This window comes from Plasmodium berghei (assembly GCF_900002375.2).
Source record: "Plasmodium berghei ANKA genome assembly, chromosome: 8".
NCBI classification, from domain to species: domain Eukaryota; phylum Apicomplexa; class Aconoidasida; order Haemosporida; family Plasmodiidae; genus Plasmodium; species Plasmodium berghei.
Window position 1 is genome coordinate 185,227 of NC_036166.2, and position 15,909 is coordinate 201,135.

General features: G+C 22.3%; 4 protein-coding genes across 4 annotated transcripts; 1 reads left to right on the forward strand and 3 right to left on the reverse strand.

The window, feature by feature from the left end:
• Positions 1 to 2,347: 2,347 nt before the first annotated feature.
• Positions 2,348 to 5,383, reverse strand: PBANKA_0803300 (RNA helicase, putative; the record flags this gene model as incomplete). Its single annotated transcript, XM_034564181.1, has 1 exon — positions 2,348 to 5,383. The coding sequence occupies one exon, from the start codon at positions 5,381 to 5,383 to the stop codon at positions 2,348 to 2,350; it is 3,036 nt and encodes a 1,011-aa protein (XP_034421003.1).
• Positions 5,384 to 6,765: 1,382 nt separating this feature from the next.
• Positions 6,766 to 7,494, reverse strand: PBANKA_0803400 (40S ribosomal protein S29, putative; the record flags this gene model as incomplete). The annotated part of the gene is made up of 3 exons (XM_034564182.1): positions 6,766 to 6,774; positions 6,870 to 6,969; positions 7,439 to 7,494. The coding sequence occupies 3 exons, from the start codon at positions 7,492 to 7,494 to the stop codon at positions 6,766 to 6,768; spliced, it is 165 nt and encodes a 54-aa protein (XP_034421004.1).
• A 2,027-nt stretch (positions 7,495 to 9,521) lies between these two features.
• PBANKA_0803500 (ATP synthase subunit C, putative) lies at positions 9,522 to 10,537 on the reverse strand (the record flags this gene model as incomplete). The annotated part of the gene is made up of 4 exons (XM_034564183.1): positions 9,522 to 9,565; positions 9,642 to 9,762; positions 9,899 to 9,994; positions 10,301 to 10,537. The coding sequence occupies 4 exons, from the start codon at positions 10,535 to 10,537 to the stop codon at positions 9,522 to 9,524; spliced, it is 498 nt and encodes a 165-aa protein (XP_034421005.1).
• Positions 10,538 to 11,972: 1,435 nt separating this feature from the next.
• PBANKA_0803600 (importin-7, putative) lies at positions 11,973 to 15,656 on the forward strand (the record flags this gene model as incomplete). The annotated part of the gene is made up of 1 exon (XM_034564184.1): positions 11,973 to 15,656. The coding sequence occupies one exon, from the start codon at positions 11,973 to 11,975 to the stop codon at positions 15,654 to 15,656; it is 3,684 nt and encodes a 1,227-aa protein (XP_034421006.1).
• Between the last annotated feature and the right edge of the window lie 253 nt (positions 15,657 to 15,909).

A 15,909-nucleotide genomic window follows, 5' to 3' on the forward strand; every position in this document is an offset into this window, starting at 1 on the left:
AATAAAATGCACAATATTATCACTGTATTCACTTTTTTATCGTCTTTAAAAAATTATCATGCATTGCACATATAATTATATAACAATGTGTTCATATAAACAAAATATATTTTTTGTGATATGTATTGCATGATGATTGTCAGAAAAGGAAATTTGCTAACGTATTTGCGCCATATAAATTATTACACACACAACCATACATATGTACATATATATATATATATATATATATATATATAACAGTGGATAACTTATCCCATATATAAAAATTAAAAATAAATTAAAATAATGAATCAGACACGATCATATTTTTTTCTCTCGTTTTGCACTTGCTTTGAATCATTTTAATAAATTTAACCAGGTTTAAATCTCCTTTTATCGATTAACACTAATTGTGAATTTTTTTCAATTTTTGTTTTTTTTGTTGTCAGTAGAATATTATATTTCAAATATAAAGTTATGACAAATTCATCTCCTTCTTTAATTTTATCGCTTAAAAAATCATATATATATGAGTTTTTGCTAATTTTGGGGGTAAATAAATGTATACCTTATACAACTATTTATGTACACACGTATATATATACATATATATTATATACTATAGGTATATGTCATTTATTTTCTGTTATATATATAAAAATATTGCACATTTAAATATTTTAGTATAACAAATATATAAATACTATTTTTATCATATGCTCAAATTCGCTATCGTTTGCATATATAAATGACATAGGAGTACTGCATACGTATACGAAACGCAAGCAAAGGAATAACCATATATATTATATAATCATATTAAGATATACATATATTTTTGTATAATAAATGGTATATAATTAATAAATAAAAAAGATCATCAAAAATTATTATATTCATAAGAAAATTCAAAAGCTATAATAACAAAATTTAATATATATTAAAAACAATTTTAAAAAATATAATAATGTTGACTTTATATTCGCATATTTATTTGTTTTTTGTGGAAATAAAATAACTTTCATTTTGTTAGTACTATTATTTTTCAAATATTTTGTTTTTGTTTTATTATTATAATTTTGTTTGTAATATATTTTTTTGCATATCTTCAATAGATCTCAATGCAAGACGAAAAAAAAAAAATTAGCTACAATTTAAATACGCATATAATATAATGTGACTTATTTCGTATGTTTTCCCATATATTTATCACTTTTATTTTTTAAGTTGATGCATATATAATTTCGCCATTTAAACTATAGTATTTATTTTTATTTTTTTCTTAAAATAAAAAAATGGTATTAAAATAAACAAATTTCATTTTTAATTTTCACATAATAAAAGTTTTGATAATACCAAGTTATTAACACATTAATTTTCTATTTTTACTTTTGGGGCATATTTGGGGATTTTCATCTCTATGTATATGAACATATGGTTATGTAGTATAAAAGTCGAATTTATTTTTTATTCTTTACATTATTTTTTTTTATACAAATAAAAAGGCAGTAAAAGAGCAAACACGTGTAAAATGTGTGTATATATTCTTGGATAGTCATATTCATTTGAAGTCTCTGTTTTACTTTGTTTACAGTATATGCACCATAAACATAAATATGTGTTGCTTTATAATATCATATTCTTAGTTTGCATTCCATACTTTTTTATTTTTTAGAATTCCTTGAATATCCCATATACATATGGTCTTTGTGTTTCATCGCACATATGAAATAATATTCATATGCTAAAAAATTATATTTTATATATTGATATGAGTTAAGAAAATCACATTCATATTCAAAATGCATATATACACATATATGTATACATATGACTTGATGAAAGACATAATCTCATTATACACCATTGTTTTATTTGTACTGATATGTGGCTAACAAATCAAAAATAATATACTTAAAAATATATAAAACAATTAATGCATAAGTTTGTAATGAAAAATAGAATTAAAGTAATAAATACACTTTAATACGAAACTCAAAAATTATCTATTGCAATAATGTGATTTAAATATGTTTATATTATATTTTTTTCCATAAAATGAAAGTCGTAAATTTTTCAAAATAACAAAGGAATTGAGAAAATAGGCATAAATACATTATGCATAGTAAATTGTGTAAATTATTTATATATACATGATAAAAATAGATAAAATAGAAAAAGTGTAGGTGCTAATTTTATGGGGTAACCAAATAGATATCCTTTAATTGATTTTCACCCCAACTGATGCACGGTTCATAATTTACAAAAAAAAAGTTTAAAATTTAAAAAATACAAAATTTGGTAATACAACCTTTTCAGTTTTAAACAAAAAAGGTTATACGTTTATATTATGAATTCGAAATTGCTAGAAATATGTTTTTTTTTGATGTTTTTTTTCCTTTATTTTTGTCTCATCCTCATAAGTTGGCATATTGTCCAAAATGATAGTTTCTTGATTATAGCTTCCTTGTTCATCATTTGCGTGTTTTTTCGATTTCCTCTTTTTCCTTAATATTTGTAATGATCCATCTTCTAATTTGGTTACATTATTATATTCATTGCTATCATATATCTCTGCTTTTCTATTTGGATATCGTGGTATTTTTTCGTGACCCTTAAGTATCCCTTTTTTGATAAGCCTCTTTCGCTCAATACTCATTTTATGATAAAAATATAATTTTTTTGACAAAATTTTATTTTTTTTACTGAGGCAATTTCTTCTAGGCGCCATATTTAATGCTTTTCTTCCACCCCTCTTTTGATATTTTTTTTTTTTTTTTATAATATCATAATATTTATTATGTATATTAAGCATTCTACTAACTTTTTTATTTAAATTTTGAAAAATTATTTGTTTTTTATCAACAGTTTTTTCTATAATTTCATTTACTATACTTGTATTTTTTTTATTAAAAAACGATGTTAATGAATTACTTGTGTTATTAAATTTGTTTATGTTGACTTTGCTAGATTTATAAATATAGTCATTTATGTTATTACTAATATCATAATTTATAATTTCACAATTTTCAAATTGTACACCTCTACTTAGTATGTTTGTACATATTAATATATTTGTTTTGCTTTTTTTAAAATCCCTATAATTTTGGCTCCTGTCTTTATAATTCATTTCATTATGAATACAACTGACTTTGTATTTTAATTCTGATAATATATCTTTTAAATTCATTACACTTTTTCGAGTATTACAAAATATTACATATTTGTTCAAAAACATATGTGAATTACCTTTTACACCTTTGTTTTCATTTCTTTGAATATGATTATTTCCTTCTTTTGTTTTCAACTCTTTATTGCTAAGAATTTCGAGAAGTAAAGAAACTTTCTCCTTGCTTTTGCTATTAATAAAAACATGCTTTATTTCATTGCGAATGTCATGGCTATTCAAATTAATTATTTGTTGCACATATTTACTTCTGATATTATTGCTCAAAAATTCACTTATACAAAATGTTTTTGTTGCTGATACGAATATTGTAATAGGAATATTTGAATTTATCGTATTTTTTACATTTTCAATACTTTCAATTTTTTTGATGATGCTTTCATTTGTATTTATTGTCTTTACAGGTTTTGTTTCATCACGAGGATTGTCTATCTCTTCATTGTTAATAGCGGAACTATTATTTTTTTCATCCCTAATTTCTGATTCATCATCTTGATCATTTTCATTAGCTTCTTCACCAAGACTAGTATATTTTTTGTTCAATTCTTTAATAGTATTATTACTCCTCTTTCTAGTATTAATTTTATCTGCCTTTTCTTCATCCTCTAATTTTTGTGTCTCTTTTTTCTCTTCATGTTCAGTATCATTATGAGTCCCATCATGATTTATTAATGCAGGTCTCTTAAAATAATACATATTTGTGTAATTTTTAACATGGTTAAATATAAGTTGAAGTTTTTTTTCATTAAAAGGATTACACAATGTTTCAGATTCTTCTACTACTAAATATTTTAAAAATTTTAAATTATACAAATGCTTATTTTTAGCATTATCTAATTTTTCAAAAATTTTATCAGGTGTTCCTATTAAAACATCGATATTGTAGTTTATAACATTTTTTTTTTGAGAATTATTTTTTATTTTTTTCAAAAAATTATTGGCACTAATAAATTGAGATTCTGTGTTGAAGCAGCTACCTAGATTCTTACTGGACATATCGTCGTTATCACAAAAATTTATTTCTTCTTTCTTATTAGAGTGAAAAGATTGGACATGAAATTTTTTGATGGACTTTTTTTTATTTCCATAACCACCAGCCAAAAGCTCGATATTTATATCAAAACATTTTAAAAATGAAAAAAGTTCACAAGCTGCCTCTCTAGTATTTGTCAATATAATGGCATATGGAAAATAAATGTTTTTTTTATGCTTTAAGCTATTAAGCTTATTATTTTTTTTATTATTAATATAACTATTACTGACATTGGAATTGTTATATTTTCTCATATATATATATCTATTTTTTACTTTAAATTTTTCATAGGATATGTTAAAAAATAAATTTTCTTTATTTTTAAGGTATCTTAACTTTTCTTTTTTACGGAATAGTTTATTTCGATATTTTTTGTAATTATATTTATTTAAAAAGTTATAAAAATTAGACAAATTCGTCATAATATTTTCATTATTCTTATAAAAATTGTCAATAATAGGAAGAAAATAACTCAGCGTTTTACCGCTATTATCTGGACTAACAATAACATATATATCATTAAAGCATTTTGCTACATTTTTACTATTTTTTGTTGTATTTATTTCATTATTTTCACACTTATTATATTTTCTATTTGCATATCTATCATCTTCATATGTATCAACACATTTGTATTTTTCTAAATCATAAAAATCAGCATCCATATATGAATTCGATTTTAAATAGTTATTAATATATGCTCTATTTTTTAAAATGTTCTTATATAAATTTTGTGAAGACATTATATTCATTTCATTTTTATTTTTCGTAAGCTCTTTTTCTTCCTTTCTTTGTAGCAACAACGGAATTACATTTTTTTGAATTTCTGTTGGGTTATATATTTTTAACTCATTAAGCTTTAAATATATATTTATTTTAAAATTATAATTTAAAAAACTATTTTTATATAATTCATCTTTTATTTTTTCACGCTTTTCCCTAAGTATTGATTTGTTTATATTTTTAATATTCCTTTTTATTGAGTCTTGTTCCCCCATTCCTTTATTTATTTCGAAATTTCCATCATCATTCATATTTGTTTGGATATTTCTTTTTCGTACTCGTCGTGTAATTGATATATTTCTTAATACCTTTGTTTTGAAAAGACTTGATTTCAAATTTTTACAAAGTGTTCCATTTTTCTGATTTATTATCTGCATAAAGTACCAATTTGTCATCATTTTATCAGCCCTACAATTTCATAAATATCAACCTACTCATTGCTATGTGTTTTTAAATTTTGAAAAAATAAAAAAAATAAATATAAAATTATAATGACTGAAAATGGCTATATTTTTAGTTAAGCCATATTATATATCTGATTTAGTTAAAAAAAATACAATTTTTAATATAATGTATGCCTATATTCTAATTCGCTTACAACACACATATATATATAAATATACAATATACAAATGCATATTCTTTATTTTTTCTACTTTGTATGTTGTATTTTATCATGCAAAAATAAAATATTTTTGGGTAATATGAAAAGTGCTTTTTTCTCTTTATATGCACATATATATTTGCAATTATAGCATACATGTATTAGAAATTAAAAATAGTAATATTTCGATATAGAAAAAAAATTATAATTTATATTATATTCGTTTAGCTTTGATTGATGAAAAATTTTATTAATTTTTATAATTCTAAAATTATATCTTATAAAAATATCGCTTAAAAAGAAGAAAAGCATGATAAAGCTATTTAATGTTGCTTTGCGTATGCTACCATATACACATTATTTACCAGCCATTGTGTTGTTTCCTTTATCGTTTGTATATTTGTTGCTTTTTAGTATTTATTTTGTTTTATTTATCTATATATAATACCCTCATTTATGTAAATTATTTATTTTTCGACAAAATTTAATATAACATAATAAATTAATAAGAATGAACGAGAAAGCAATAGAAACTTATTACTAGGCAATTGTCATTTTAAGATATATTTTATTGTCATTTTTTTCCCACATTTAATATTATAAAAAAATTAATAAACCTTTTATCCCATTTTTACAATAAAATGGACTTTATAAAAATACATTGAGTACAAACTGTAATGGTATATATAATATACAGTGTATTTATTAATATATGTATTTATGGGTTTGTGTTCACTTAACAAATATATAGGCAATAATAAAACATATATGATAAAAAATTATTTATCATGTAGCTTTGTATCAATTTGCAAAAATACACATATATAATACATGCATATATATAAATATTTTTTTTTAATGCATAATTTTCGAATAAAAAAAAATTAATTACAATATTTCCAAAAATTTATTTCTTTCAAATCTTCCATTTTACATGTCCATTTGTTCTCCATATCTATTTGCACGCATATATACTAGGAAACAACAATTTAAATTATCATATTCGTATATTTAATCATTTCCTCATTTTTTCTTTTCTTTTTGTAAAATTCAGAATGATCGCCTTACATTTTCTCCATTTTTAAATTTAAAATATTAATTATTAAAAAACACCACCGAATGATAGATATGGTTAGTATTGTTGTTTCATTAATATGGCCGTTAGGATTTGTCCTTTTATCTATACTGTAAATGGGAATAATTAAAAAAATATATATATAATCTTCAGTGTGAAATTAATAAAATATTAAATTATTTTCGAATATAAAAAAAACACAAACCTTTTTAAATCCAATTATATCAGCTCTTTCTCTAAAGCATTGTCTACATATATTGATGTTATATTTTCTTATGATGGCGTGCCTGTTGGAGCATACTCGGCTACAATAAAAAAGGGAAATAAAAAAAACATATATACATATATGCATTAACTCACATATAAAAGTTATTATGTATTTTTATATAAAGGCATAATGGTGCCTCATTGAGTGCATTTATATAATATTTATAGATGGAAAAAATATTATATATAAAAACATTATTATGTTATACGAAAACTTGTATATATCCATAAAAGAATCTTATATATATGTAAAGATACTTATATTTGTGCATTATTATATCTACAATTATATATCCACAAATAAATGCATATACATAAAATAGCACTTATATTAATACTCAAATGGGCCAATATACATTCTCTATACATTTTTATGTTCGCTTATTTAACACATACTAAAAACATGTATACTATTTCCACACTTAAATATATATATGAAAATATAAATAAGTATAATGAGCTTGTAATTCTTGAATTTTAAACAAGCAGTAAATGATATTATATTACCATTGCCTTGATCCTTGACCGTATTTTTTGGGGTGAACGTTTTGTATACAACCCATTGTTTATTATAAAAAATGTAAAAAATATCAATTAAAAAAAGGTTAGTTTAGATATAATAATTTGCTTTCGAAAAAACTACTATAACAATATATTATATTTATTTAATAATTTTGTAAACTATTTTATTTATTTTCTAATGAGAATAAATGTAAAAAAAATTTTTTTTATTTTAATTATTATATAATTTCATGTTCGTACATTTTTAATTAAATTTGCTTTGTTAAAAAAGCAATATAATAATAAATATATTATATATTAATATCCATATTTTTTATTTTAAAGTAATAAACCAATTGCAATGATATGATGCACGTATTGTATTATTATAATATACATAATCACCAAATAAATAAGCGAAAAATATAACTATATATTTAAGTTATATATTAATACATATATACATATTGCGAAATATTTTAATATCCTCTTATTGCAACATATTATAAATGGTGCTTCCCTTTTTTTCCATAGTGATTTTATGAGTATTATCAAATTTTCATGTATATATTATAAAACCAGACCTTAAAATTAATGCATATCTTTATCTATATTAAAGGCAATATAATATTTCGTAAAATATAGGAAATATATTTAAAATTTGAAATTTCCGTTTTTTCATAAAGAATAAAAGGGATCATTAAACCTGTAATAATATTTTACGTTTTTACATTTTTTCATATATCTTCATATATTATTATTATTATTATTATTATTATTATTATTATTATTTTTTAGTATTTTTCCGCAATTTATATTTTAATTTTCTTTAAATTTTTATTATTATCTCAACTACAATTATAAATCATACGTTTTTCATATATGCGATATTAATAGTATACAATCGCTGTATGCGTATAAAAAAAATGCTTGAACAAAAGGAAACCAACAAATCACCATTTTTAATCAAAACGAACATACAACTTTGTACATATAAAAAGGAAATAAAGAAATATTTTTGATTTTTTCTTATTTAATTTTATTATATACATATATTATATATTTATATTTGGAAACATAGCAAGTAAAGGGGTTCAACAATTATTTTTTTTTTGTGTAATTAAAATTTAATTTTAAGAAAATATTTAGCTTTTCTATTATTTACTATTATATTTTTCTTTTTTATTTCTATTTTTAAATGTCCATTAGTTAAAAATAAACGAAAGAGGTAAATGAGCTTTATATACTTATATCCATACGCTAGTATTATGCCAATTTTGTTATAACATTTTCAAAAAATAACATAGGAATGCTTATATAATCATATGCTATAATTTATATGCATATACCATTAAAGGCTTGTGAAAATACAAGGACAATGGATTTTTACTGAGATTTTTTATTAATATATTGTGGTTTCTATGAACTGTTCTTTATATTAAAGAAAACGCGTATACAACCTAGCGTCAACAAATATATAATAATTTATGTGCACTTATTTATTATGTTATTTGTTTTTTGTAATATATCTTGCATTCATTCTGAAAACACATCGCCCTCAATTTTATATGAAGACATTATAAAAAAGGAAAAAAAAAGCAAAGTGAGTAGACCTTCATATTTATAAAAATGTTTTTAAAGTATTATTTAAATTATGTCTAAGCTTTTATTTCTTTCGTTATATGTTTTTATTACTCTAACTATTATAGTTATTATTATTGTTATTTCTTTTCATTTTGTTTCGGTGTCCTTTTTTTTCTTAACATAAAAAAAATTGTCTATATATATATTATAATATTAAACAAAACTATATATAATTAAAAGTTTTCTGAGAAAACTTTTAATTATATGGAGGAAAAAAATAAAAATAATAAATAGATAGTATATCTATATATATATTTCATGCATTTTTATGGGTAAGTGCTAATATTATAACCATGAAAAAACATATATGTATATGTTCTTAAATATATTAAACATCCCTGCTCTTCATTAAACTTATTATTTTGATATAAGATTAGGGTTTAATTATTTACGGGAATAAAAAATTGTACCATATTAAAAAGCAAAAAATTCATATGTTATTATTTTATGAATATAGTAAAACTGCGCTCATTAAGACACAAATAATACCTATAAAAATGAAAAAAAAAAAATATATAGAAAAACAACAACAAATGGATGATAAATTATATGAAAAAAAAATTACCTAAAAATTCCAAAAAACCCATCCCAATTAAAGTATAAGTAAATAATTCGTCTTTTATCGATGGATTTCTACTAGTACCCAAAACCAAAGCTGAAAATAAACTTCCAATACCTTGAGCAACCTATAGTTTTGTTTTTCAATAAAAATAATGTAAAATAAAAATGATTTTTTTCAAATAATATGTGTGCAAACAAATAGTAGTGCCATTACTATAATCTTCACATACGTATTTTATGTTTTACTTATTTCTATATTACCCCTCCAACTGACATCAATGCAATAGCTGCTGATAAACTTGCTATGCCACTATCATGCCTAACACCTAATTTAGTGTTAATGCTATTTTTTTCGTCCTAAAAAAATGTATTCACGAATTAATACAACATGCGTACCACCAAAACATTATGTATTTATAAAAGGGCATATTATTATAAAATTCATAAACTACAAACTTAATAGATAAATACATAAACATGATCATATAAATACATATCATTTATGTGACTACAGAGATAATAATAAAACTATAAATAGTTTCTATAATATTAAAAAAAATAAACAATTCATTATTATGCACACCAAATACAATACACACGAATTTGTTCTTTGTGTTGTGTGAATATACTTTAATTTAAAAAATATATATTATATATATTTACCTTGAGGATAACATTGGGGTTTTGGGTATTAATTGTTTTACACATAAATGGTGAGGTATGATAAAATCTGAGAAAATTATAATTTTTGTATAAGCCATTATTTGAAATGGTATTTCCAGCGTTGATTGTTACACTTCTACTTGCTATTGAATATCCCGTATTTAAAAATGAGCTCTTAAATTTAAAATTTTGAAAAAGCGCCGAAGAGTTTAGCGTATTAAAAAAAAACCTATTCATTTTTATTTGTACTATTTAAAAATTAGAGATAACGAATAATTGTAGCACTAACACACAATGCAATAAAATAAATGCTTTAATGATAATTGTAATGATTATGCCAATTAATAATGTTTTTATGTAATTTATAATCCCTATTTTATATGTGTATTATTTTGTGTACATATATTATTGTTTTCCCCTTATTTATTTAAAATAATTTTTCCATATTATGTTCAATACATCATTTTCAATAGGTGTATAAAGCTTTTTTAAGGAATTTAGAGTAATATTTATTTATTTATAAAAATATTAATACGTAATATAATAATTGTAATAAAAAAACGTTAACAATATATTTTTTTTACTTTGACTTATTGTTTCATGTTCGCTTGTTTATAATTGTTTTTTCCCTTTCATTTTCTTAAGAGTGTCGAGTAGTAATTGTATTTTTTATATCTACACTTAAGAATGCCCGTATTATGTATTGCCATATAAAGCTATACGTTATTTTATGCATATACTCAATTAGCAATTTATTTTTAAACACACTTGAAATACATGTGCATATTGTACAATATATGCAAAACAAAAAATAATATAATACAGAGAAATTAAATAAAAACGTTATATATTCCTAATTAAAAAAAACTCATGTATTATTCTTTTATATATCCTTAATGGTATATAACTATTGGATTCTGTATTATGCCCTGGTTTTTTTCCTACCGACCTTATATTGTTTTTTTTTTCGCCCTCCATACCTTAAAACAATATCCAAATAAATATGCACAATAATGTATATTCTATTACAGTTGTTCGCATAAAATTATACAAAATTTTAATTTATACGTTATTTATTTCTGACATAAAAAAACATAAAAATATAATAATGAAATAAATGAAAAAAAACAAACCTATTAATCATATTATTCAAATTATGCAAAGCATGCAAATTAATATAAACATATTTAAACGCAAAAAGGTTTATTTAAATGCTTATCGAACTAGCTAAAAACAAATATAAAAATATGCTTATGCGCTTACATATTTATATGCATGGAAAAAATTAGTTAAAAAAATGGGTAAAAATAACAAGTTTCATTGATATAATAATTCAGGAATATACTTAAAAATAAATATAGCACAAAATTAAATATTATAATAGCAATCAAAATATAGATACATATAAAAACGATTTATTTATCAATGTATATACGACACAGATATATAAATGCTTAAGAATATGTATATTATTTTATATAGTCACTTTATTTATTTTATGTTTCAATAGCATATTTATATAACAGTTTTATACATTTTTGCTTTATATTTTTATACGTTTTTATCGTATAATATATATATTATTATCCTTGGAGCTAACCAACAAAATTGAAAAGGTACTCCTCTCTTCTCTTCTTGCACGTTCAAATTTATAAATCACACGTCACTTAGAATGGCAAATGCATTGGATGTGCGAACGTTTTGCGAAATGCTAGAAGGATCCCTAAGTGCATCAAGGGGAAAACGAATTCAATGTGAAGAATATTTAAAACAGGTTCCCAAAATAGCGGGATACATCAATACAACATTGGATATAGTAAAAAGTGTGAACGTAATAGATGACAATATACGAATTTCTGCTTCGATATTTTTAAAAAATAGTATAAAAAATAATTATGAGAGTTTAGAAAAAGAAGAAATATGCATATTGATAAAAGATATATATGAAAGCTTATTATACTTAGAAATGAAAGATAAACAATTATATGTTCAATTATTTGAGATTATGAAAATATTAATCCATAAGAATTTCCCTGAAGATTTTTTTATTTTAGAAAATATATTAAATGATATAAATCAAAGAAAGGATGTAAGGAAGTTATATGTTAGTTTATACTGCTTAAAATTAATATTTAAAAAATTAAAAATTAAAAAAAAAGAAAATTATGAATTATACACAGAAATTTTAAATAAATATTTATATCCACTAATAAACTGCCTATATGATTTAAGCTCATTAGATATAAATAATAATGATGTGAGTGAGATATTAAGTATTATATGCAAAATTTATTACTATGTTAATGATAGTTTTTTAATTAAAGAGGTTATAATTTTAGAGTATATGGATAACTATTTTAGTTTATTTGATCATATATTAAAGAATGAAATAAATATACCGAACTATATTAATGATGAAAATTATCTAAAAACTTTACCACAATATAAATGCAAGAGAATAGTTCTAGATATTGTTACAAGATTATTATCAAGATATATCAATGCTAATTACAATAAGTTTAATAATGATTTAAGTGAAAAATTTTGTCAAAACTTTTTAAATAAATGGTTATGCCCATTTTTTGACGATTTTATAATAATATTGCAAACTTATGATAGAAATAAAAAAAGTTTAACTGATGAGTGCTTAATATATATAATACAAGGTTTATCATATGGTGTTGAAAACGCAGTTATATATAAAAATTATATAAAAAGTAATATCGAATTTTTAGTTAAAAATATTATATTCCCATTATTATGCTACAATGATGACGATGTAGAAAAAATACTGTATGATGAGTATGATTATACAATGAATATATTTAACACATATTCTGTTGAAGACAAAAAAGTTAGTGTCACTTCTTTTATAAAAGATCTCACTAGATATAGGGGCGTGAAACATACATCCGAACTTTTTATTCTTTGCGAAAATGTTATTAGTGCATATAATCAAAATTATGCTTCGATATATAGTGACCTTAATACTGGAATCATTTCACCAGCCAATACCCAAGGGGCAGATAACAACTCTATAGATTCAGAAAAACTTGAGCAAGTTTTACGAAATAAATTTTGTAAATATAAATATGGTGCTCTAAAAGTATTAGAGTGCTTATATAACAGATTATGTGACAAAAAACGAAATATGAACATCGAAGAATTTTTAAAAACATATATCGAAAACGACTTAAATAGCCCCAATTATTTATTATGTTACCAATCGATTGTAACATATTGCTCGTTTATAAAAAAAATTGAACAATTTAAAGATATTAATGGACTTTTACGTAATTATGAAATCATATTAAATCACATGAAGAGCTCAAGCTTGTTAATTCGTGTAGCTAGTGCATCTTATATTAAAAAATTCTTTAAAATTAAAAATTATGTATTAAAAGACGCCATTATAAAAACCATACCGATTTTAATCGAGCGGTTATTGAATGTCATTAAGGAAGTTAAATGTGAATATATTGTTATGACACTAGATAATTTGGCTTATACATATAAAGACTATATAACTCCATATGTTAATGACGTTGTTATAGCACTATGCTCAAGTTTTGTTTTTCTAATAAATAAGAAAGAAACAGATGAAGAAAATACTAAAGGAGGTAGAACTTCAAACTCGTTTGAAAACAGTTTACGAAATGATAATAATGGAAATACAATGAATAATAACTTGACAGATGATAATAATAGTTCACTATTTAAAGATACAAACTTTAGTATAAATGGGGATGAAAAAAAAGATAAAAAAAATGAAAATGAAGAGTTAGATTTAAATTCCGTTATTTTATCTATTTTAACTGCAATTTTAAGTTTGCTTGATTCCGTTAATGAAAGTAATAAAGCTCAAATTTATAGAAGCACTTTATCTTATTTATATGTCGTTGTTGATGAAACATTTAAATCACCATCTATTGACTACCTTGAAGAAGCATTGTCACTTCTTACTAATATCACATATTATTTAGATATAGATGAACAAGTTTATATGCGCTTTGAAAAATTATATGATATATTTTATTTTAATACTGATGATAATTTAAAATTGCAAGAATTAAATGCAATTAGAAATAATCCACAACTTGCTTTAACCACGGATATGATATTAAATGAAAAAAATACAGATGCTTATTTTTATGATTTTATTTTTGACTTATCATTCTCTCTTGGAGTTTTTGACAACATTATTTCGAAAGCAACTCAATATTTTATTAATATATATAGCGAAAGATACTGTATGAAATATACACATATGATATATAGATTAGGTATATTTGCTTTACATTCACGAATTATTAAAAGCAGTTGCAAATTATTTTATATTTTATTTGAAGCCACAGTAAAAATCCGAGGAATCGATGAATTGATAGAACCAATTTTAACAGCTTTTTCATTAAAGTTATTTAAACATGACCAAGTTCAGGCATTATTATTAAGCCAGAAAAAAGCAAAAGATACTCCATCAGGAGCAGATAATAATGGAACTAATGATGGGGCTGATAGCTTATGCAGTGAATATGATGAAGATATATTAAGCAAAACGAGTATTGAATATATTAAAAAATTATTTTATTCGATAATAATTTATGATGCTGAAAAATTCTTTATTTTTTTTAACAAAATGAATAAAACAAATTATATATTACTATTTTTATCAAATATGACTGATGTCAAAATTAATTCAACGCGAAAAATGTACGTATTAGCTATGAGTGCAATACTTGAAAATATACATAATCCTAATATAAGTATGCACATAAGTGAAGTCAATTCTTTTATAATAAATATTGCAAATGTTGCAAACGACTACCATATAAATAGAAATAATAATGACTCATCAGAAAAATCAATAGATTCAAAATCTTCATCAGGAGATGAAAATAGCGAAATTGACATTGATGAAAATGAGGATGCTACTAATGATAAAGCATTTAAATTAATTAAAACTATTGAAGCTTTAGAAAAAAAAAATGATCTTAAAATTAAACTTAAAGATCATGTTATAGAAAATGTTGATGAATTAGCACAAATACAAGGAGATAATCAAACTCAAAATAAATTAAGAAGAAATTTTAATCAAAATCCTGACAATGAAGAAGATGATGAAGATGATGATGATGATGACGACGATTATTATGACTATGACGATTGCTCAGATTATAGTAGCGATGAATATCGAAATGGCTTTTTTGATGATATTAATCCTTTTAAAACTTTATATGATGCAACCTTTAATTTTTATAAAAAATATGAAAATTTATGTAACCAAGAAATATTAGGAAAAATTAAGTATCTTGTTGATGCTGATTTAACTGCACAAATGCAGGAAACATCAAAATAATCAGGTATGCGAAATATTTTAAACAACTAACGTAACTAAATTCACAACTATGCTTGCATGTGCATATATATGCATGTATAGAAATATATTTTTTTAACAAATTTAACAAAATAGTTATGTTCACGTTTTTGGCTAGCTCATGCGTCTACTTAAAAAAATATTTTCCTTCATATTATTCAAAAAGAAATTCAAACAAATTATGCAACTAAATGGATAAGCAAAAATATACGCATATACGCAGTATATTTTGCTC